At 32.2% G+C, this 26,951-nt stretch overlaps 1 protein-coding gene across 2 annotated transcripts in view; it reads left to right on the top strand.

Moving 5' to 3' along the window:
- Positions 1 to 10,455, top strand: part of LOC143078797 (dynein axonemal assembly factor 8-like) — a 54,334-nt gene extending 43,879 nt beyond the window's left edge. For both annotated transcript variants that reach the window (XM_076253775.1, XM_076253774.1), the window contains exon 27: positions 6,810 to 10,455. In XM_076253775.1, the coding sequence (XP_076109890.1) occupies positions 6,810 to 6,893 (84 nt within the window). In that variant the 3' untranslated portion in view covers positions 6,894 to 10,455. The remainder of the gene's footprint in view (positions 1 to 6,809) is intronic.
- The last annotated feature ends 16,496 nt before the right edge of the window (positions 10,456 to 26,951 follow it).

Here is a 26,951-nt window from a genome sequence, read left to right as displayed (position 1 = left end):
TCAGTGAGCAGTAGCTCGCAGTTTCACTTGTTTTTTCTATTTTCAATTATAGTTCAATGAACCAAAGATGTATTCAAAATTTTACCAAAATCTGTTACAGAGCTCATTTACTGTAACTTGACCTTAAATGCATTAAACCTTACACATCTTATTTGATACATTGTAATTTTTTTATTTGGCTATAGGCAATAAAAGTATAAGAAGATGTGGTATGATCCTTGCTAATAAAACAACTTTCCACTAGATACAAAATTATGTTGAAGTTAAATAATTAAATAACTTGAGGTCACTGCTGCCTTCATCAATGAGGAGAACTCATATCACATAACAAGTCATAAAAGGACCCAACATTACAAATGTAGAACAATATTAACAAGAAAACTAATGACCTGATTTTATATGTAATTAACAAACAAAAATGAATGATGAATGTAATATACATCAACAGAAGACAACCACTGAAATACATGTGCCATACTTTGGGACAGGCATATATGGCCCGAGAACACAGTTATTTCGTAGTGCATTTCTTTTAGACAATAAATTCAAATTAAAAAAATTGCACCTGCTCTTTCTCAAAAAGATTTTTACAGTGTAGTGTACTACCAGTGAGACAAATAATATCAAATTATAGAAACTTCTACCAGCTCTAACTCAAAATATTGACAATTCTGTGTTAAGGGGGTGTAAAATTCAGTTTGACAGCTTCAGACGTGATAAAATTTGACCTTTTAAACTGGACCAAATCACTACTTAACATAAAAATTCAGCACCCAATTTTTTTTAACATGTAATAACATCCCCCTACTTAATATTTCATGCATTTAATATCAAGAAATAAATTTGGAAAGTGTATCAAATAAAACATGCAAGTTATACACTGTTTACACTAGGGACTATATTCGTAGACAACGAAAACCAAAGGACGATAACTGTGTCCATGGACCATATAGAATGTGGCAGGGTAAAACCTGTTTGTGGGTGCCAAATTCTCCCCTAACATGGGTCAGTTAAGTAACGACACAGCATAAGAACACACCCTTTCCTTTTTTTTTAAAGAAGAAAAAAAGACAATGCATAATTCTAATTAGCTTCTGCATTATTTGGCTCTGATCCAAATAAATGTTTGAAATAGATTTACCAATCTTGTTTTTGTCTCCAATTAATACCAATATATCTGGTATTATCATTGTAACCACAATTGAAAACAATTTAGCAGTCTAATTACAAATTATATTAATTCTAGAGATAAGTGTGTAAAGAATTAGTTAATTGGAAAATAAGTACCAATTATAGTAAACCACTGTTGTAATATTACCCAGTTTTGATATGACCATTAAACAGGATTTCCAATAGAATTTGTGACTCAGATAGTTATGAAAAACAACTTAGAGTAAGCTTAATTAACGTGCTTCCTTCATGTAATAGATTGGGGCAGATAAAACATGGAAAAACATTTGTCTTCATGAGCAGACAAACGTTTTATTGGAAAAACATTGTAATTATCTTACAATTTGTAGTCTAATAGTTCTAAAAGGAAGAAATTATTTTTATTCACTTTTAAAAAGCTTTCTGATTGTCAAATTAAGATTAAAATCATACCTTATGCTATTGTAATTCGTGAAAGTTGGAAGTCTTATATGCTATTCAGACATTACTTCTTACTTCTGGTACAACTGTATTGATCAAATAATTGGGAACATCCTAAAGGGAAATGAAAACAAGTGTCCTGGAAGTTTTACAACAGCTACTTTATTGGCTAGATGTAGGGCTTGAAAATGGCCGGCCAGTAATCAGCTTACAAAAAGGCAATACAGGTTAAATCAGTTTTCCACACTTTGTCTCTTAGTGCTTGAAGATATTGATTTGATATTTGGTATATAGTTTTACCATGGCAAGTTACAGATCAAGTTTAAATTCCTTGGTTTGCAGAGTTTATATTATGACCCTCACACTCCAAAATTTATGATTGAAACACAAATCCATTTTGAGAACACCTTTTTGTATAATGATTTGAACACAAATTAATATTCAGGTATGATATGCATTCCGAATTGTTCCCTAATGTCAAAGTTGTGGTCAAAAACTTAGCTTTTGTTAACCCTTTCCTCCATAATGACGCCTTTGACACTACCCCTTTACTCCATAATGACGCCTTTTGACACCTGTGTAGTGCCTCAGTTAAAACATTCTCCTACAAAAAATCTGTATCAGACTTAATAAAAATTTGCATTTAATTTAAAAAGGATATTCATCATGAATCATGAGAATATACGACTGGAATTTCATTGATGAAATATTTGTTTTCCCAATACATTAAAACTTTTAATCTGACGATTTTTTTTTATATTGAAAAAATCCTATGTGAATCAAGTATCTAAAAAAAAAAAATCAGTGGAGGAAAGAGTTAAAGAAAAATATTTCTTGAGAAACATCTGTTTTGCTAGGATTAAAATTTTCATCAATGTGTGAATAAGATAAGCTATTCCAAAACGATTCTTTGTGTCAAAAATTATTAGTTGTCCACCATCTATGAAACTGTCCACCTAAAAACAGTGCTGGGGTTTTAAAAATCCTTTATTACAACCCATGAACATGATTTGCTTTGTATGCATCAGTCCCTGTGCTTCACTCTTAAATGTGAAAGATGCACACTAACTTACATTTCAGTTTTCACTTTTCTGGTTTGATCAGGTATTGTCTGAATGAAAATAGAATTCATGATAATTCCCAAGCCTATTTTTTATCAACCTTGACTTTAACTCCATAATATCTTATGATTAATGGGTACTACAGAATAACATTTTCCTGTTTTTGTAAAGAGAATTAATTAAAAACAACAATTTTTGTGATAAAAAAACAACACCCTTTGTTTTAATACAAACCCAGTTTCTGTAGACTAGACATAACATAAATAAGGTACAAGGTCACGTAAAATATCATATGAAACTACTAAATTTAAATAAAATGATTTTGTCAAATCGTAAATACTGAAAATTCAGAAATTATTGTGAGGTTTTTTAATGTGAATACTGTGACAACTTGAGTATTGCAATAATTACAATTGGCATTCTGATATCAAATACATATTTCTGTAAGAAGCTTTTCCTTATAAAATCGCAACAATTAAAATCACACTTTTTTTGTTAATTTTTCAAAAATTGCAATAATAAATGCATGCCATAATTTCTGACTTTACAGTAGGTGTTAACTGTTCAGATATATATCAGTAGAAATCTCCCTTATAATAAAAGATATGGAAATTTCTTTCAAATACTAGTCTTTCTTACAGGGTGGTCAAATTGCCTGTTTTGGAAAAGAAGTATTCCCCTTATTCTTCTCAGTGTTATTTCAATATCAGTAGTTTTTTTTTTTTTACAAAATATAGAATTGTCTTAGTTATTTATTCAATTTTTCAATGGCTGAATCATCAAATCTTGTTTTCCAAATTTTTAAATAAAAATATATATGTACTTGCAAAAAGATGAATATACAAAATGTAATATCTTAATTTGTTGATTGCTGAATATCCACCAGAGATGGAACATTGTCCCAGCCCCTGGGGTTTGAACAACATTGGTAATAATTCAAAAATCAAGAGGAGGTACAATAAGAGCCTACATTTAAGTGGCCCCTGATACATGTATTACCAAAAAAAATCAGATTATACAAGACTTCCAAAATAATGCTAATGTTATGGACAAATTAAGTGATCAATATAGTATGGAATAGGACAGTTTTGTGTAAAAAGATCACTTATGGTCTCACTAAGATGTTTTAAACATGTCAAAATCAGCATGTTTTACATATTTTTTTCCAAATAGTCTAAGCTTAGGTCTGACACAGAAGATATTCTACAAACATGAACACCTTTTTAAAAACAAAAAAATGTAGCAAAATATTTTTCTGGGTATAGCCTTTGCACAATTTTGTTAATGACAAAATCTCAAAATGAGGTAATTTCTGCAGTTTTTGTAGATTTGAACTAGATTTAAAAGTTTGAAGTATAAATGCATACATATTTAATATATACACTAGGCAAACTTCACACCTACAAATACTGATATACATGTATATCATGATCATCATAAGGAGTTTATTGATTAGATTACAATATTATTAGATTTTCGATTCCAGGGGACCAAAAAAGTGGCATTAATTTTTTTTGAGGCTACAAATTTCGTGGATAAAGGAAAACTTGCATTCTCGTGGATACCTATTTTCTTGGTTATGCCGAGCCTATAGAGTATCTGTAATTCAATGAACATTTAAATTCACAAAATCACAAAAATGTGATATCCAACAAATAATGATGAATCCATGTAGTAAGCATACCTTCTTTATTTATTGTTTTGGATGATATCAGAGGGTTCTTGCAGGTTGAAATACCCTACAAGAACCCTTTGATATCATCCAAAACAAGGTGATTACATAATTTAGATAGGTAATAAAATGGCCTTTATCGACATACATGCTCCTTAGAGCCTCTAGTTTATCTACTTTTCTTTCCACCTATTGTTAGTTGTAGAAGGATTCATGTTTTGCCAGATCTCATTTTTATTATTCTCCAAATCATATGATGAATGAAAACATATCTGACGTGAAGTGACGAGTAAATAATCTAATAATATATCCTATTGTGATATCTGTTTACTGTCTGAATAGATTGAATATGATTGGTTTATTGGTCACAGGCCCTCAGGGGTGACAATAACTAATAAAAAATGACAGAATTTACAGTTCAAACATCATCCAGATATAGTGCTTTCATCACATTAATTCATCTTCACAAGCTTTTAATAGATTTATTATTGCTGTGCCTATAGGAGAAAAATGGCTAAAACATACCATGGGATCTATGGTTATTGATGAACTTGTAGAAATTCATTAGTAAACTTGTTGCTATGAATATACTTTTTGAAATTTTGTTTTGTGAATGTTCTGTAAAAAATGTAAGGTTTTGAAACTACGTTTGGAATGATAAATTATTGTTATGGGATTACACATTGCATAATCAAGCTCAATGCACATTGATATAAAAAAATCTATTTATAAATATAAATGTGGGTGTTTCAATGTCATTAAATTCTAGCTGAACAAGAAAAACTGCTTGTCATTGATAACTGTTGTCATTGTTAGTTTATTTTTACTAATTTTTTTAATGACAGGAATAATATTAAAGTTGATATTGAAAAGTATACATGCTTCAAAAGTTTTTGGTTTTCAAGCAATCAGAGTTTGTTTTTTTTTTACAAAAAAAAATTCACACATCCTCTTGTACAACTATGAAAGCATAGAAATCTGTCTTACATTGCATATTTTGTTAATGAAGTATCTCTGGTAAAAGGTTATCAGAATTGTTTTTACAAGTACATGTATATAGATTTTTGTTGAAATATAAGAAGAAAGAAATTTGTCAAAAGCCTTCTAAGGAAATTGGATAGCAACCAAAAACAACACTGATAAATTTAAAGACATATATTGGTGATTACATGGTCTACAAAAAAGACACGTGTCCAGCTCTAACATCTTTAAAAGTTGTGACTTTATTAAAAGGAGACTAATATAAATTGAGAATTTTTTTTTGCTATGATTTAATTTTTTTGGAAATTTAGACTTAAGATGTGTTGTGATTCAGAACTCATTGTCCATGTGTTGCGATTTAGAATTCATTGTCCATGTGTTGCGATTCAGAATTCAGTGTCCATGTGTTGCGATTCAGAATTCAGTGTCCATGTGTTGCGATTCAGAATTAATTGTCCACTGTGCATTTGAATGGGATAATATGAATAATGCATTGTGTTCTTTGTGTTCATATTGTAGTTTAAGATTTCAACCCTGTCCCTTTTTTAATCTTGAACAGTGGATTAACAAAAGGTACACAAAAGAAAATACAACAAAATTCAGTTCATGACAATATAAACAACAGTATAATGGATTAGGAAGATAAGATAATAATAATTTTGGTGCATAGAAGCTATGGATTGGAGATTCCCTAGGACAAATTTCTATCAAAACTTATTTTGGAATCGTACCCTGCAACCATATGTATTTCAAGAACCCCAAAAAAAGTAACTGAATGTTGAATTTGTTTTGATAAAAACTTATTATCAGTTTCCTCTCTGGACGTCAATGTTTTGAGAAAAAGAAGTTTTTTGTCCATTAAAACTGAGGTTAAGTAAGAGTGGTATGATCACTTCATTCCAGCAGCACCTGCATACGGGGTATATATCTCCCAATTGATACGATATTCCCGTGCTTGCATTTCCTATCATGATTTTCTTGATAGAGGTTTGCTGCTCACAAGGAAGCTATTAAACCAAGAGTTCCAAATGGTGAAGTTGAAATCATCCCTTCGTAAATTTTACGGACGCCATCACGAGTTGGTTGACCGTTATGGAATAACCGTTTCACAAATGATATCGGATATGTTCCTTACGTCGTAACTACAATCCCCTTCCCTTTCATGAATATGACCTACCGAATTAGACTATTTACCGGATTTGTAATCACATAAGCAACACGACGGGTGCCACATGTGGAGCAGGATCTGCTTACCCTTCCGGAGCACCTGAGATCACCCCCAGTTTTTGGTGGGGTTTGTGTTGTTTATTCTTTAGTTTTCTATGTTGTGTCATGTGTACTATTGTTTTTCTGTTTGTCTTTTTCATTTTTAGCCATGGCGTTGTCAGTTTGTTTTGGATTTATGAGTTTGACTGTCCCTTTTGTATCTTTCGTCCCTCTTTTATAATATAGTTTTGCATTCCTTTGAACTTCATGACACATAAAGTTATGTTTTATATTTTCAGGCTCACAAGATGTTGATGTTTTTCTTTGACAAGTTGATTCCTGGAGGACAATGTGAAATATTATCAAAACATCATTCGACATAATAAGACAGGGCTAGAAAACTATTTGGTTATATGCTGAAAAAGGATTTACAGATGTTTATCTTGTGGTTATAAAAAAAAAATTGGAGTGTGGGGCTAGCATTTTCATTTTTAAAAAGAGTGATTGTTTTTTACACAGGTTGCACAATTGCATACATTTATTGAAACACTAAACACTTAAACTCATTTCACTAGACTCAATTCATATCATATTTATTGATCTGTGTTTCAGCAGATTTTGATTTTACTTAAATTTGAATTTTATTACAATTTATTTAGTGATTTCAATAGTTTATTGTACATAAGCAAAGTCTAGATTGTGTTTCATCTTACTTACTTCACTGTATAAGGTTCTTTTATACATATCCAAACAACCAGAATATACATGTATGGTGTCATTCAATGGGGATTCACACATATTCAGCTAAAAGTATGTATAACATACAGTTCATAGTTCATCGAAGGCTTTTTCTCATCTCAATTAGAACAATTTATATGAATGGGAGTATAAACAAATATTGGTGAATGGAAACATCCTTGTTGATAGATTGACCAATTATAAACCATCATTCTCAAATACTGTGGATTCATTTATTTTCATGGATATCAGTCTTCGTGGACTCTGGGGAAAAATTGTTTTTTTATTGATATTTGATTTTGTGGTTTTCTTAAAGTTTGCATACAAGCATATAGAAAGTCAATACTTTGTTGAACATTTGTGAATTTGTGGTTTATTTCCAACCAAGATATCCGTGAAAATTGGTATCCAACGAATAATAATAAATCCACAGTAGTATTTTTGGAAATTCTGATTTATTTAGTAAAAACTAAAACAACAAAGATACTGAATTCCAAGAAATTTGCAAACGAGACGTCGCTAATATTAATTCTTTTTGAAAATATTATTGAATGAAAGTTTTTTTGTTTTGTCTTTTGCTATTAAATCAGGCGTTTTTATCATACATTCGTCATAATATGTTCAAAAGTTATGTTTGTTATTGAATTCCTGTCATGAACCTTATGTACAATTATAATATTGATTACCAGAAGTAGCAGTAATAAAGTCATATTTCTGTTAATACAAAGGCAAAAGTATTGCAGATAAAATTCTATTCAAATTTATCAATTATATTTGTGGTATTGCTAGAAATTGGTAAATAATTAAAGCAAAGAAAATTGATGGTTCCTGAATTTGAAGAAGCAAACTTAAAACAAGGCTATGAAGATATATATAGAACTGATTACAACCATAAGAAAATAAAGGATATTTGTTGCTAACTGCTTTGCTTTAAGTTCCTATGAGAAGTGTTGAAGAAATGCATTATTCTGATTATAAGCTAAGGAACAGTGAACACTCCTTAAGAGTTTTTCGCTAGTACAGTGTAAATAATCCTTGAAGTAATTTCACATAAAATACCACTTTTGAATTCTATTGTATCTTTACTGACTGCATTGTACATTGTATTACTTTATTTTTTTATTATGTTAAAATATAATTTACATTTGCATATATAATGAAAACCTATTTCAGTATGCTTAAGTATTATCAAACACTGTTCATCTCAAAGAAACCTGTTGTTTATTCTGTGATATAATTTATTTATATATAATTATTTATTTATTTTTCTGGAATAAATTATTTGAAAGTTATTTTTATACAACTTTAATATCTATATTTTTATGTATTACCTAGTGTTACTGAATGACTTAAATGATATTAGCTATATGCATGCATTATTTGTGGGAACTTTTGAGATTGATCAAACATGAAGACGTTTTTTTACAATTTAAAGTTATCTAGAAATTGTTGTGGTCTTAAAACTTTGTTAGATGATGATGTAATCATTAAAGAGAAAAAAAAAAAATTATTATGTCCCAGCTAAGAAAGGGAGAGGGAGTCAGTCTCATGTTTTAGTGCATTGGTTTGTCCCTTAAAAGAAATGTATAGTAAATAATGCTAGGAAAGATTATCACATAAATCTCCTTCATAGAAAACCTCTAAAGGATAACAATTAAATGTACTCAGAATAGATTTTTTATCGTTATCTGCTACATATGATATATTGCATTTTCAATCCTTAAAAACTATACGATTTAATTGTATTCCAATCCATCCTTTGCTTACACAGACTCTTCATTAGACAATCTGCTGAGTGGTATTGTATTTATCATTTAAATTATATTCTGTAATAATACTATGGTGTTAGCAGAAATCTCAGGGTGCGACAACCTAAAGTGCATGGAATTGATTCCAAATGATGGTAGGTTGACAGGATGTTCTATGCTGGTAGAAAGCTTTCATAAGCTGATAACAATGTGTACTGTTATAAACACTGTTGTGTTTCATTTAAATGTTTCTCATGATTTAACTTACTTTCAAAGCAACATGTGTTCTGAATAATATTGTCTAATGTATAACAATTACCCAAGTTTCCATAGTAAAACTGCTGATGGAAAATAAAAAGATGGAAGTAAACTGAATTAAGTGGTATTGAACATTTTGTGAACTGAAATTAAAAAAAAATATGTTTGTTGTCAAAATTTTACTCAATGTCTGACATATTTTAAACTATATATCATAATTCTTAAATATTGAGATCTGAATTCAATTTATGTTTGTTTTCATAATACATTGCATGGATTTTTGAATTAAATGTTCTTTTTATTTAATACAAAAAAATCACTAAAACGGCTATATATTGACTGAAATTTTGTCATGTTGACAAGACATTAAACCCAGTATATATTAATGATTGTTATTTGTATGTTTTTGTTTTATTCCTATGCTATTTTTGTATTTATGATTTGCACTGTACAGTATATAGTTAGTTGTTTTTAACAAGTTTTCACATAGTCTTAACTGAATGCAAACTTATATATTTCATTTTGAACTGTGCTTTCTTTATTCTCTCCCCCTCTTTTGTTTTCCATCAATTATTAATACTTGCACAAGAATATTATTTGTTGACTAAAATGGCCCAGTGTGTTGGGCATGGAGGGGGGTAAGAGAACAATATGGCAAAAATTGATATGTTAATTGATAGTGATGTACCAGAATTCATAGATATTAAGGCATACTTTCTCAAATTTATACTATAGTCCTTTAGCACAGGACAGATACGACATGTCCAGAAAAATATACTCTGTCAATTTTTGTTAATTGTGTAATACATTCCTGAGAAAAAATTGAAGAATCATCAATTTGGATATGTATAGTAAATACTAAACCCCAATGTCTATGACTGATTATAAATAACATACTCTGGATTCATTATTGTTCAGGTGGTATTGGTTTTCATCCTTATTTTTGTGAGTGCAGATGAACCAAGCATATAAATGTGTTAAACAAAATAGAAATTACCTATATAGGTATAAATGCAGAAAAAATGAAGTAATGCATCAATGAAAACTAGTTTTAAAACATTCCTCAAGTTTCTATGTAACCGTCCACTTTATCAATGATCTCTGTATTGAACAATTCCATCCATAACTTATTTACATTTTATATATTGAGTTGTGTGATAAAAGTTACATTTATTTATTAATATTAAATAATTCTTGGAGATATTTTCTTTTATTTATACATGCATTATGAAACCACAAATCATTTATACTTACATTTTTGTAAGTTCTGATGTCATGATTCTGGTGAAACATATGATACTGGTTTGATAGCACATGTCACATTTGTCTAGAACAAAATGAGGATACATTTAACAATCAACACCTACTGAATTAGACTATTTACAGGATTTGTTATAACATAAGCAACATGATGGGTGCCACATGTGGAGCAGGATCTCCCACTCTTCTGGAGCACCTGAGATCACCCCTAGTTTTTGGTGGGGTTCGTGTTGCTTATTCTTTAGTTTTCTATGTTGTGTTATGTGTACTATTGTTTGACTGTTTGTCTTTTTCATTTCTAGCCATGGTGTTGTCAATTTATTTTCGATTAATGAGTTTGACTGTCCCTCTGGTATCTTTCGTCCCTCTGCTATCTTTCGTCCCTCTTTGCTTATGCATATAAACAAAACATATAAACATTCTTCATTGAGACTTTTTATTTTAACATTGATGGATCGTATGACAATTGGCTATATTGTAAAACACCAGCAAACAAAAACCAAAATGGGTTCTGTATTATTTATTGAGTGGTATTGCAGATGATATATGAAAGAGTGGTGAATGTTTTGTTAGATTGACGCGAATATCAAAACGCATAGTCTTTCCTTTGTTGTTTTAAATTTTTTGAAGATTTTAAGTTATCGAAATTTCTTGCTGTGAAGGGCTTATAGTTAATTTTTTAATTTTGTATACTCGTCTAGATCACTACACTGTGTGGATCCTATGTTGGTCGTACAATTAAAATGTGTGCTGAGTTCTTACATTACTGTGGGTATGATTTAGATTCTGCGAAAAAGAGTTCAATTTGCTATTGATGCTCCTTTGTTATGTGTGCTCACAAGTATCATTGCTATGTATGTGGTCCACAACAATCTTCTGATATGTGCATTCAATGGAATGTGTTGTTCTTAACTTAATGGAGTTTGTATTCAGTAAGCGCATGATATCTATGGCTTTTGCTTTTAATGATCAGGATGTAGCATAGAATCGCCTGCCTAAGTTGTTTGCCCAATCTTCTAGTTTGAAAGATATATAAGTTATTGAAATTGGTCTGTAATAGTCAGCTGCGTATTTACCTCAATTTTTGAATACATAGTAGATTTTTGCATCGACCATTTTTCAGGCAGTATTTCAGTGTCTATTGATGTCTGAGATATATCTGTTAGTCTTGGTGCTACTTTTTTTGCATATTCTGGTGCAGATTTTGCTGTTAAGGATTCCTTTAGCATTTCTTGTACATTTATTCTATATCGTATATCTGTCTGATCTTGTTGCTATTATGGTATCGCTTCTTTTGTGTTATTTACGATGATTTGTGCAATTGAATAAGTTGAACAGTGGTACTTATTTCCAGGGTTTTAGTTTGGATCCCTTGTCAATTCAGTTATTTGAGACTGGTATTGATTCATAGTTTCTATCGGTACAGTTTGAAAAGTCAATTCTATATAGTAATGGACTCGCCAAGTTGTGTCTGTATCTGTTGGGCGCCCTGCTCGAACTCCATGTGCAATGAGAATAACTATTCCCGCCACTTGCGGGTCTGACTAAAAACCAAAGTACGGAACTTAACAAACTCCCCTTCTTTCTTTTGAAGGAACTAACTGTTCAATAATGTTGTCAATAAAAATAGATGTTCAATTCCTTTGAACTCATTAATATAATCCACATAGTCTATGTACACTATTTACAAATCTGGCTTTAGAAAGTTACTCATCCAAACACCTGTTCCCTAAGACACCATCTTGAAGTGCCCTGAGCAGGTTATGGCATGAAGCTCCTTTTTTAGTCAAGCAATCAGCAAGTTGATGTTTTGTTTCAATCCATTTGACCGATACTATTTGGTGCATTTGAATTAATTCTCGAATGCTTCTAATTTCAAGCCTAAGCCTTTTTTCGGATACTTGTTTTGTTGATTTAATAACATCCCACAATGAATGGCAGTCCGTTAGGCAAGTTATTGGCAATTGAGTTGGATCAGCTTTACCATACATAAGCTCTGTATACAGTGAAGCTATAAAAATACCACTGTCAATAGCATCAGCCATAGCCAGAGATTCTGCTGCTAGAGTTCTTCTTGCCACTCTTCTTATTCTTTTTGATTGCCAAGTTATAGGCGAGAAAAGTCCATTTTCACCAACAAGCACAATGAAATGTCCTCCTTGTGTGCCTCCATCAGATAAATTACCAAGGGAAGAATCACTGAATACTACAAGTCTAATTGCATTATCATTTCCAAGTTTTTTGAATTTCAAAGTGACAGTTTCAGATTTAAGGTTCTTGATTATTTTGTTTGCTTCATTTAACGTTTGTACGTTTGCCTTTTTAAGAGATGAAGCATGGTTTGATGCATCAAATATCACATCTGGTCGACTTTGTCTTGCAATCCAAAGTATTTGTCCAATTTTAGATTGTAAAAGTTCTCTTTCTTCTTTGGTAAGAAGTTCTTCTTTGACTCCCATACGACTTTTTTCAATAGGATTAAACTTGAGACTATTTTGATAAGTGTTTTGTCTTAAATGCAAGTCATTTTCATGTTTTGATAATTCTATTCCAACATATGGGAATGACCCATTTTCCTCTAATTCTTCTTTTCCAACACAAAATGTTGATCTTATGCTATTTATAACTTTCTCTTCAAATTCTTTTGATCCGCCCCATAAAAAGTCATCAACATGACAAGTAAGTACTCCTTCTATGCTGCCTTTATTGTTTTTCCAGAAAAAGACAGCTGGGTCAACCTTGGATACACTGACTTTACATTGTTCAAGAACTTCTTTTACTCTATTATACCAACTAAGAGAGGCATCTGACAGACCATAGACACATTTGCGAAGTTTCCAGATAATATCTTTGCACTGAGCTTCCATTGGTGGTTTGACATAAATCTTTCTTTCTATTTCAGCTCCTTGTAAAAAAGCAGTTTTAATGTCCATTGTTCGTGTTTTCCAACTTCTTTGAGCTAGAATAGCTAGAACTAATCTTAGGGAATCTGTTCCACAAGTGGGTGAATCTTTAGGTATATCATCTCTGTTAAATTCTTCAAATCCTCTCGCAACTAATCTTGCTTATGTATTGTTCCTTCTGAGGTGTCCTTCAAACTACACATCCATCTCGTAGAAATACACTTTTGACCGGTATCTGTGCATTCTTCATAAACACTGTTGTTTTTCCATGAATTTAGTTCTTTTAGTTTAGCTTCCCTGAATGATACATCTTCAAAAATCATAACACTATCGTCATTAGAACTAGGAAGTTCTACCTCTGTAGCAACATTTTCTAATTCCTTTAACTAACTCATGTCAACTAAAATTTCTGCTCCTTTCAGTGTGATAGGTTCCAAGTATTGCATGTTAAACCAGTTTTTATTACTTCTTGTTGCCTTTCCAGCGCGTCCAGTAAACTTTGCAACACACTGTTCACCACTTTCAGCATTTTTATATTTAACGGTTTGTCCTGTTTTCATATCTGCAAGTTTGGGTCGTTCTGTTCCTGCTATTACATTTTTTACTTGTTCTTCATTATTTGCAATTTCATCTTGTCCTTCATTATTTGGATTTTCGTCTTGTCCTTCATTATTACCATTTTCAATCGTTTCAACATTACTATCACTATCATTTTCATTATCAGTGTCACTGTCACAATAATTTACAAATTTGTTTTCATGAACTGGCATTGACTTAGAAATAATTCTCTTAGCTTCTTTTTCTTGTTCAAAATTACAAGTATTTTTGTTTTCTTCTGTTTCAGGTATTGTTGATACCTTTGTTAATCTGCACTGATGCACTCTTACAAGCATACCACCATGTCTTACAAAAACAACAGCTCCATCCTGTCCAATCACAACGCCAGGCCCTTTCCACTCTTTGTTATCTGGTCTTTTATAGTAAACTTTATCACCTGTCTTGTAAATAATACCACTCGGACGAGTTTGTTTTCTTAATGCTCTGCGAATTCTTTCAGAACATTCACTTCTGGTAAAAGCTGTTCTAGCTGAGTGCAAGGTCTCAATATGTTTTCCAACAATTTCACTCATGGTGGTACCCTCAAGGGCAGGCAGCTTATCTGTTAAAACATTAGGTAGGTTTGGCTTGCGTCCATAATCTAACTGGTATGGACTATACCCATGTTCATTATCTAAAGCATTCTTTGCCATGAGAGCCCAACTTAAAGCTATGTCCCAGTCACAATTATTTTCTGCTTTCAATTTGAGTAAGGTGTCTGTAAGAGTTTGATTATGTCTTTCTAGAAGCCCATTACTCGAAGGACTATAAGCTGCAGTAGTTTTCACTTCAATGTTATATATCTCGTACTTCATCATTATTGAATTCACCACCATTATCACTGTAAAGACGTCTTGGTGAACCACCAAGATTCCAAAAATTTCTTGACAAATTCTGATCCTTTTTTTGTTTTCATTATACATCCTGCACTAAAGCGTGTAAATTAATCAATTATATGAAGATACCATACATTGTGTTCTAGTAGATCATGCAGATCAACCGCTACTGTTTCATTAAACTCTGTTGACAATGGCAGTCCAACCACAGGTTTAGAACTTGGTCTTTTGTTGGTCATACAAATGTCACAATTTTCACAAACAGATCGTAAAATATCTATTGTATCAGCATTGGTCATTCCAGCCTTATTCAGAAGTTTGGTTAAACGGTCAAATGTGGCATGTCCGAATTGTTTGTGTACTTTAACCAATGTCTTACGTTTCTCTGCAGTACTCATGTCATCTGTGATATTAAGTACATTCTCCTCTATGTTAACATTTACATTTTGTATTTCAGGTTTTGTTTTCACAATATTAACGCAATAATGTCCACTAGATGTGAACTCTAATTCCACTGGTTTGTTAAACATGATTGCCCTATCATTCTTTAAGTCCAGTACAGTACCAGCCTTCTTCAATGATGCCTTACTGAGTAACAAAGGGATATCAGCTTTTACAATTTCAGTTTCAATTTTGCAATTGGAACTTCCTATCTGAGCAGGTATAGTGGTACGCATAAAAGAGTTAACTACTTTTCCATCACCAAACTTAAATGCTCTACTACTTGTCACTGTAGTAATGTCCCCAGTTCTCTCTAAAAGCTGTTGAAACCAATTTTCCCCACACACAGTACGAGTACATGCAGTGTCTATGATCGCTGAACATGCTGATTCAAGTACAAATATTTCACTGACAGGGGGCTGCTCTTTTGTGAAAAGTGTTATGTTACAATTCTCTACAATTTCACTTTCAGACTCAACAAAATTAACAGAATTTACTTTGTCAGGACAGTCCTTAGCCCAATGAAAAACACTCTGGCAGATAGCACATTTTGTTCTTTTTCCAAACTTGTTTAAAGGATTAGTGCCCTTTTCTTTTGATTTACCCCCTTATTATGTTGTGTATAATATACTGGTTCTTGTTTAATTGTTATACTTGGAACATTACCAGTAATCTCTGAAGGTCCAGACATTCGTTCACCAAATATACGTTGCAATGCCGACTTTATAGAGGTATATTTTACATCACTAGATGCTGTTAAGGCTAGTTGTTTGTCTCTGGAAGACAAGCCAGCATTATCTAATAGTTTGAAAGCAAGGACAGCTTCTGGGAGTGTCAGGTCATATTTTTTTAGATTTACTATATTTTTTGTCGAATTCAATAATGTAGTCTGACATTGACAAATTTTCAGTTTTTACAAACGTATCAAAATTTTTGTAAGCTTCGTATGCTTTGTCCTTATCATCTCGTAAGAACGCTTTGTCTAATTGTGTTATCAGTTTGGCCATGCCGTCTTCCTTAGCCAGATCGACAGCCGGGACATCCATAGCCACTTCCCGTGCATTTCCCGTAAATGTAAGTGAAACAGCAAGTGCTTGTTTGTCAACTTTCAAATCAGTTACTAATTGCCAGACGGAAATTTCATTCTTCCATGTTTCATAAGTCAAACGTAGGTGGATTCTTAAAACTTGTTGCCATTAAGATCGCTACGCTCTGCTACCATTAAAAGTCAATTCTATATAGTAATGGACTCACCAAGTTGTGTCTGTATCTGTCGGGCGCCCTGCTCGAACTCCATGTGCAATATACGGAACTTAACACAGTTAAAGTATTTAGTTAAAATGGTTCACGTGTGTCTACTCACTGTCTTTCGTAAAGATAGTTATAAGTCATCTAAGCATTTCATTTTATAATTTGCTTGTAAAATGACCCTTGAGTATTTTGGGATCGTATAATGGTATGATGTCGTCGTCAGCGTCGTCTGCGTCGTCGTCCGAAGACACATTGGTTTCCGGATAATAACTTCAGTTTAAGTAAATGGATCTTCATGAAATGTTTTCAGAAGGTTCAATACCACAAAAGGAAGGTTGGGATTGATTTTGGGGATGATGGTCCCAACCGATTAGGAATTAGGGGCCCAAAAGGGGCCCAAAAAAAGCATTTTTCTATTTTCAGGATAATAACTTGTGTAGAAGTATTTCAATTGCTCTGAAATCACACCGCAATGTTCAAAACCACAAGTAGAAGGTTTGGATTGACTTTAGGGGTTATGGGGCCAAAGTTTAGAAATTAGGGGCCAAAAAAAGGGCCAAAAAGAAGCATGTTTCTAGTTTCTAAACAATCATGTGTTTAAGTGTATGGATCTCTCTGAAATTGTACTACAAGGTTCAATACTGCAATGGAAAGCATGGGATTGAGTTTAAGGGTTATTGCTCCAAGGGGGTTTCAAAAAGTTGGGGTGGGAGGTGGAGGGGCTTCCTTTTTTTTCAAAATTTTTCAAATTTTGAATTTTGAAAAGTTTCAAGAAGAAATCTTCAATTGCACATTATTGTGCAATAGATTTGTTAGATCTCTGACCACATTAATTTTGTAACAAAAACCTGTATTATGTCAAAAATTTGATCACAATCCAAATTCAGACAGAATCAAGCTTGAATATTGTGACCAAAGTTTTCCCCCAACTGTTCAGGGTTCAACCACAGGGGTCGTATAAAGCTGCGCCTTGCGGAGCACCTGGTTTTTAAGGTAAATTTGTTTTCATTACTTCTCACAAGTTGTGACCAGTGATTGTGTCTAGGCTAGATTGTTCTTCTGACATGGTGTCTTTGTGTAAGAGGACAGACTTCCCCACTAAGTGTTCCCTTATCGTTCTTTTAATCAGCTGGGACATTTTTAGTGCTGTTATTTCCTGATTTTTATCATTTGAGCAAGAATTCTTTTCCACAGAAGAAGTCAGGTATGATGTAGTTTATTGATGCTTTAAATTATTTTGTCTTGTCTTTTATGCTTCTGCATTTGACTGTTAGTACTCTATGGTTCCTTGTTTCATTAAAGTTAAATATGGTATTACTTGGTGTTTCTACTAAAAATTGCTTGAAGTTAATGGTTGTGTTTTGAGTCTCGGACTGCTAATATTAAGTCGACTAAATACATTTGATTTGATTTGATTTTAAACATATTTTATTCATTAAGATATGAAAAGGATTGAGCAACAGGCACAGCCTATAAAAGCTCTCTCCAAATTACATGTACAAGGTATAATTCAATCACAACAACTGTATTTAAAATAATGCAATATAGTGGAACTTGCATGCTACTTGTGAGCACACACGAGCAAATATATATTAACAGTGTTACTTACTAAATGCAAAGTATATTTAAATATAAAGGCAATTAAAATCAGTTATTTAAAGTACCTTGAAACATGCAAATATCCATTATAAGACATTAGAAATATATTTATGGCTTGAAAGAGTCACACTAAGCATGCTTAGTGGAATAAATGAATTGGGGTGTAGAAAAAAATAAAAAAATGAAACTAGATGAAACAAAAATTAAGTAAGTTTCAAACAAAACGATGATTGTCACTGATATATTTCTGAACAGATTTAAAAATAGCAATATTCATATCATATGAAAATAATCTGTTTCCAAAAAGTAGTAATTCAATATTTATGTCAACATTATCAACAATGGAGTTGATGGAATCAAAAAGGATCTGTCTTACATCATTATACTTAGGGTAAATAAAAAAGAAATGTTGGTTATCCTCAACAGGATGGTTACAGTTTGTGCAAAAAGTGTTCTCTGATAAGAACTGATTAAACAAATGAGATTTAAGGTTGCTAGCATTATTTCTGAGTTGACAATGACTTATATTAAGTGTGTTTAAATATATCATCAGTCCTATAAAACTTATCCAGTCCACTTCTAAATATACCCAAACTTGGTGATTTTTGTAAACTTAAAGGAAGACTATTCCAAAGTCTTATAGTGGAAGGAATGAAACTATTAAAATAAGAGCTAGTTCTAGCAAGAGGCGGGTGAAAAGTGTTATTTTCATTCCTCTAAGTATAAGGGGTTTGTCTGGGAAGATATGGCTGGACTAACTCATATAAGTATGCAGGTGTCATCCCATTTACTATTTTGTAGAATAGTATAAGCTTATGTTTATTACGTCTATTCTCCAGAGTTTGTAAACCTAATTCAATATAAAGTTTTTGTCTGGAGGAATTACGTCGTAATCCTGTAATAATTCTAGCAGCTTCTATCTGAATATTTTCAAGAAGCTCACTCTCATGCTGGGAGCAATTGCCCCAAATAACATCACCATATTCTAATATAGGTCTAATAAAAGCATAATAAATACGTATAAGTGAACTCCTATCTAATAAGTGTTTGACTTGACGAAGCAACGAAAGACGAGAGCATGTTTTTTTATAAATAATATCAATATGCGTGTGCGTGATGACTGAAATGTTATCCCAAAATGACAGTGAATATTTATTTTCTCAACCTCTTCGCCATTTATCCCAAAAAATACAGGTGGATGCTCCCTTTCCCTTCTAGTAAATACAATATTTTTAGTTTTCTTAGAATTAAATTGAACAGCCCATGATTTTGCCCAATTTGAGATAACATCCAAGTCATCAGTCAAAGAAGCAGCCATAATCTTACAAACAATGCTAGTAACAGATATTGGACGATAGTTTAGAGCTGAATGTGGACTACCTTTCCCTTTAAAAATAGGATTAACATGTGCAATTTTCCATAACAGTGGAACCTGTTTAACTGATAGAGACATATTAAATAACTTAGTTAATGGTTTAGAAATAAAGCTAGCAACCTCTTTTAAAATTCTAGGACTGATACCATCAGGTCCAGCTGGTTTATTAACATTCAAAATTTTTAACTGGTCTAAAATTTCTTTCTCAGTGATGACAAATTTGTTTAAATGACACGGAGGAGGCTCATTATTATCAGGAATTTCTGGTTCTATATCAATATAAGCTATATCAGCAAAATGATTGTTCAAAATTTGATACAGACTTGGCAATGCGCCACCATTTACCAGGAGGAATATCTTTGTCAATAAGTTGTGATGTCAGTTTGCACTTATAATCATCTTTTGCCTTTCTTACCAAACTGGTAATTTCATTACGAATTTCTCTAAATTTTTTCCAGAGATATGGATTATTTGAAGTTTTCGCTTTGTGGTGAATTCTATTACGATGTCTTATCTTGTTTCTTATCAAGTTGTTCATAAATGGTTTATCATTTGGTCTAACTGTAATAGTTTTAGTAGGTATATATCTATTGACAGTACTTTCGAATGTTTTGACAAAGTTCATATAAACATCATTTATATTATTTGAATTAAAAACAACATCGTCCCAGTCAGTATCATTCAACTGGTTTCTCAGACCTTCATAATCTGCACGCTTAAAATCTCGAATTTGTCTTTTAAACGAGTGTTGTTTAAAAGTTTTAAATGAAATTTCGACTGAAACAGGAGAATGAGAACTGCATATCGGTGTAAGTACAGTTACTGATTTAATTAAGTTTTTGCGATTAGTCACACATAAATCAATACAAGTTCCAGTTTGGGTTGTAAAGTTGGTAGACTCCCAAACAACATTTTCCAAGTTTAATCGGTTAAGTAACTTTTTAAAAGAGTTACTAGAGTTTGACATCATATCACAATTGAAATCACCACAAAGGAAAATTGGCAAATTACAATCAAGTGCTTTATCTACTGACTCACTAAATAAGTCCCTTATATTAGAATTTGAGCTTGGAGGACGGTATAAAACACCAACTAAAAATTTTTCATTACTACAATTCCTCACTTCAACCCAAAGTAATTCAAGATTGCTTACAGATATGTCATTCCGTATAATAAAATGTAAGCATTTTTTTATATATAAATGGTCACACCTCCACCATGTCTATTTCTATCTAACCTAATAGGTTTATGAAACCCATTTTATTTAATTTGGTCATCAGTAATTGACTTGTCAAGATGAGATTCTGATATACAAATAATGTCATACTCATGTAATCCATTGTTAATGAGATCTAACTTAGGAAGTAAACTACACACATTATTGTGTACTATTTTCAAATTCTTTTTGTTACTCTGATCTGGACCTGGATTTTGCTCAATTCCAGCAACCAGTAATAAAAACTGTATTATACTACTGAGGACAAAAAAAAATTTATGATTATAGGGAGGTTTTGTGATTATGGACTTTCCCAATTGATCTTCCTCTAAGTTCAGTATTTTTGTGATTTTACTTTTTATGTTATGAATAATAGTATAGTTTACAAATTTACAGGTTAATGTTAAAAACATTGATCAGTCAAAACTATCAAAACTTATAATGAATATATAGTGAAACATAAGCATATGATGTATACTTTGGACAGATCTTTGAAACCGAAAGCTGACGTATATATTAATTAACAGGACACTCAAACATACACGAGATAAAGTACAAAACAAAACATACATGTACAGAACATATATACAAAAGGGAAACATTAATAAATAACAGATGTTGATGATATCAGATATCACTTATCTTGTGATACTGTAATACTATCGAAAAAATGAGCAAGGTCTGTGTTCATGCAATAATCTGTGTTTTTGAATTACAAAGATGTATGGCAGTAATTATAATGTGAAATGTAGAAACCAAAACAAAAGCAAAATATATATATAAGCAAAAGTAGGATAACACTTGGCCTGAATTTCAGACAAAAATTGAATTAAGCGCAGTAAAATTGACTAGACTAATCTATAGAATATGCTTGACAGAAGTTTATAAGCTTGACTAAATTTTCAATTTACGAGTGCAGACAGAAGTGAGAAACACAATTTGTCAAATGATTGGGATTATCTATGTTTTAGATTATGGTAATACTGTATAATACATTTGATAACACAGTTTCGAATGAAATTTCATGTGTGAGTACACTTCCTATGTTGCCGTTTATCACATTCGGCACACTTCACAAGCAAATTTGAGGTAGGGCCGATTTGTCCTGATTTTTTTTCACAGAAGGGCCAATTTCAAAAAGTGCAAACAGAATAAAATTTACTATAAAAACAAAAAATAAAAATGCTTTTTGATCAATATCTCGAATAACATATATTATGATATGTATGGTAAATTTTTAATTTAAGCCTCAAAAAGGATAAAAGTCCATTGTGCGGAATTTAGGGTGTTTTTTGGTGGGGAAAACAGGGAATCCCCCAAGAAGGACATTTCAAACCAAACAAAAGTTATGTTTTTCGTGACTGTGGCAATTTTTACTACATTTTCTCTCAAAAATGAAATTGGTTTAGTGTGTAACATCTATAAATTGTACCGATATAACTCCTTATTAAGAATAATAAGGTCAAGTATCGCGGTGGCTCAATCAGTAGAGCATAGAACTACAAATGAAATATAAAAAAGAAGATGTGGTATGATTGCCAATGAGACAACTATCCACAAAAGACCAAAATGACACAGACATTAACAACTATAGGTCACCGTACGGCCTTCAACAATGAGCAAATCCCATAACGCATAGTCAGCTATAAAAGGCCCCGATAAGACAATGTAAAACAATTCAAACGAGAAATCTAACGGCTTTATTTATGTAAAAAAAAATGAACGAAAAACAAATATGTAACACATAAACAAACGACAACCACTGAATTGAAAGATAGTTTTCAAGCTAGGGTTCGAATTTCGCTCAGACTTTTTGCATTTTTGTGTTCTTATATTAAATTTTAAAAAATGCAGTCAACAGCAATCAGTTTTGTCGCAAATTCACTAACTGTGTAGATACTAGTACTGAAATTCTTACCACCGTCCTACACCGGTACCTAAGTCATCAGATAATAAGACAACACCGTAGAACAAATCAATTACACTACAAATCGTAATTGTAGGTAAAACATCAAGAAGCTGTTGCATCTGTATCACAACTTAGGGCCGATTTGTTAAAATGTCAGAAAAGGCCATATAACATGTGTTAGTAACACAAGGTGTTCTATGGCCAGCTGATGTAAGATGTTCTCCGGTTAAAATATATATTATCTTATCTTATCTTTTAGACGATAAAACCTTAAAAGACCAGGACAAATACAGATATACATATATTCAAAATGAGAAAAAACAACATCCCATTATAATTTGTTCAATATTATTTGGCTTCTTGGCAATTTACGTGGTATGGTACCTTGTGCGCATAAAGGGTGTTAACAATTAGATAAAATCAATATAAAAAAATCAATAGTCTTGGCCTTGTTTTTTGTTGGAATATCTGTTCAAGGTATGAAAATAGATGATCTGACATATTTTAATGTACTATAATTAGCATCTATCGGGCTATTTTTAACATGATTTAACTATCTTATCGAATGAAAAGAATTGAGGGGAAATTGGCCATACTTCTTTCACTCACATCAATTTCACGTAAATTTAAATTCATGTGAGATTCATGTGAAATTCATGTGAGAAAATTTGCCTGTGTAGACACCATCCTACTCCCGGTCACAGGTTTCAATATTACCTCCTTGTATAAGAAGTAGTATTGTGATGTGTTCTTTCTCATTGTATGAAGTTGGAAATTATTTTGGTCTTCTGTCTATTGTTGACATGCTGTTATTTAATACACATTTACTATTGTTCTCATGATTTAATTTTTTTAATTCATTGGAATTAAGGACCAATATTGTTTTTCCGTTAAACTTCTTCTTTTTTTTTATTTGCAATTCCGAAAATTACACGCAAATGATTCTAAATTTTGTTCATAATTATAAAAATGTGACATTATGGCTCATAAATTACTTGATTTAAAATTAAATATGTCAATTTTCATATAAAAAAAAAAGAATTATGAGTTTTGAACAGCGGTATACTACTGTTGCCTTTATTTTGCATTAAAATCAGATAAAGAAAATTATAAAAAAAATTGCAATCTTCTTGTTACTGGATCGGAAGTCGTTAAACACCCACCTAGTCAAAGCTTTACAGAATATTTCTCATTCATATTGTTAGTATGGAGACGAACTATTCTTATCTTATCGTGAGATAGATGAATGCAATGATCCAATCTGTCTACATCACCAGTGGGCATGTACTGCGCTTTTCCAATGCGCATGTCAGCGAAAGTTAATTTGTCAGCAATCGGGGAAATGAATAATATAAAAGAGGGACGAAAGATACCAGAGGGACAGCCAACCTCATAAATCGAAAATAAACTGACAACGCCTGGCTAAAAATGAAAAAGACAAACAAACAAACAATAGAACATATGACAAAACATAGAAAACTTAAAAAATAAGCAACACGAACCCCACCAAAAACTAGGGGTGATCTCAGGTGCTCCGGAAGGGTAAGCAGATCCTGCTCCACATGTGACACTCGTCGTGTTGCTTATGTTATTACAAATCCGGTAAATTAATAGTCTAATTCGGTGGGTCACATTCATGATTCATTTGCTATTAATAAGTATTAAAATGTGCATTGTTTTAAATGCAATATCAATATTTAGTTCAAATATAATCTTAAATCTATCCTAATTCTATCTTATTCATTCAAATGTGACGTCATTTTTCATTTTTTAATGATCTGTTTTACAAATTCAAATGACGTCATTTTTTTGTCATTTTTTACAATTTCAAATATGACGTCACTTGGCGTTGAGGTTTAAACTTATTCGGATGTGTCTACATTTTGTGTTGCAAATGTCTGGTTATGTAATGTATTTCAGTTGTTTCCTGTAATTAGTTAATACTTCAGTTTCATCATGTACATCTTTTGTATAGTAATTTTATAAATTTACTGTTTGCAAAATAAAATTGAGAATGAAAATGGGGAATGTGTCAAAGAGACAACAACCCGACCAAATAAAAAACAACAGCAGAGGGTCACCAACAGGTCTTCAATGTAGCGAGAAATTCCCGCACCCGGAGGCGTCCTTCAGCTGGCCCCTAAACAAATATATACTAGTCCAGTGATAATGAACGCCATACTAATTTCCAAATTGTACACAAGAAACTAAAATTAAAATAATACAAGACTAACAAAGGCCAGAGGCTCCTGACTTGGGACAGGCGCAAAAATGCGGCGGGGTTAAACATGTTTGTGAGATCTCAACCCTCCCCCTATACCTCTAACCAATGTAGTAAAGTAAACGCATAACAATACGCACATTAAAATTCAGTTCAAGAGAAATCCGAGTCTGATGTCAGAAGATGTAACCAAAGAAAATAAACAAAATGACAAAAATACATAAATAACAAGAGACTACTAGCAGTTAACTGACATGCCAGCTCCAGACTTCAATTAAACTGACTGAAAGATTATGATTTCATCATATGCACATCAGGCACAATCCTTCCCGTTAGGGGTTTAGTATCATACCATCATAACATATATGAGAAGAACATAACCCGTGTCATGCCAACAACTGTTTACAAAAGTATAAATTATTCTAAATAATAGGGATGCTCTGGTAACTTAACAAAAAACCCTGGCCGTTTTTGGCACAACTTCTTTTTTTTATCTTTTGGTCCTCGATGCTGTTCGACTTTGTGCTTGTTTCGGCTTTCAAACTTTTGTATCTGGGCGTCACTATTAGATCTTGTGTGGACAAAATGCACTTCTGGCGTATTAAAATTTTGAACTTGTTGCCTTTTGTTGGCTGTTGTTCACGTGTTTTTTTGTCAATTGTGTTCTCCAATTTATTTCTATTGTAGTCCTGTGGTGTTGAGTTGTCATTTTAATGTTATATTTCACATGGCTATAAAAGGGGAGGTTTGGCATGCCACAAAACCAGGTTCAACCCACCATTTTTTCCTTTAAATATGTCCTGTACCAAGTCAGGAATATGGCCATTGTTATATTATAGTTCGTTTCTGTGTGTGTTACAATTTAACGTTGCGTCGTTTGTTTTCTCTTATTTTTGAATGTAAATTGACATTGCGATAAGACGTGTCACGGTACTTGTCTATCCCAAATTCATGTATTTGGTTTTGATGTTATATTTGTTATTCTCGTGGGATTTTGTGATGCTTGATCCGTTTCTGTGTGTGTTACACTGTAGTGTTGTGTCGTTGTTCTCCTCTTGTATTTAATGCGTTTCCCTCAGTTTTAGTTTGTTACCCCGATTTTGTTTTTTGTCCATGGATTTATGAGTTGGAACAGCGGTATACTACTGTTGCCTTTATTTATTCATGAAAGGGAAGGGGATTGTAGTTACGACGTAAGAAACATATCCGATATCATTTGTGAAACGGTTATTCCTTAACGGTCAACCAACTCGTGATGACGTCCGTAAAATTTACGAAGGGATAATTTCAACTTCACCATTTGGAACTCTTGGTTTAATAGCTTCCTTATGAGCAGCAACCCTCTATCCACAAAATCATGATAGGAAATACAAGCACGGGAATATCGTATCAATTGTGAGATATATACCCCGTTTGCAGGTGCTACTGGAATGTTGCTACTTAGAAATGGAAAGTTCACAATAAGTGTTTACTCTAGCTTTGAAGTTAAGATTGCCATCTTCAAACAATATTTATAGGCATAGTCAAACCTGTAAATTTTATTTTAAATTTTATTGGACATTATCCCAATTACAGCTGTCCAATATTAAAAAAAAAGCAAGCAAGCTAACCAAGTCTTGCTTTACATTGGCCCAACTTTCATTTTGTCATACTAGTAAGCATTTTTAAAACGAAATTTGTATTTTTTTGAAACGGGATGTATACACGTTTATTTTTCTATTTAGTGGTTAACTCCTATCTATCCTGCCCGTCGATACTTTTATATTTTGGCATTGCACAAGGCATGTCTTCTTTGACTATCCATGGCTTAAAAATACTTAATCCCTGGAATGTGTTTTAGTTTATTTGAGTCCCTGATGCATGCTTTTTTAAAATTGTTTTTGGCTTTTGACTAATTTTCGGTTACTACGAGTATTCTCAAATCGTACTTTCTTGATGATTTGACCTGTTGATACAATTTGTAATGGTTTTTTGTTATCTAATGTCTACTTGATTAGGGTTATATCTCGTCTCTTTTTTTTTTTGTTGATATTATTGATATATACCATTTTGTCCAATGTTTAACCCCACTGCATTTGTGTGCACCTGT

Source organism: Mytilus galloprovincialis, chromosome 6, assembly GCF_965363235.1.
Source record: "Mytilus galloprovincialis chromosome 6, xbMytGall1.hap1.1, whole genome shotgun sequence".
Classification (NCBI taxonomy): Eukaryota; Metazoa; Mollusca; class Bivalvia; order Mytilida; family Mytilidae; genus Mytilus; species Mytilus galloprovincialis.
The sequence above is the reverse complement of the archived record's forward strand: the minus strand, read 5'-3'. Positions and strand labels throughout refer to the sequence as shown.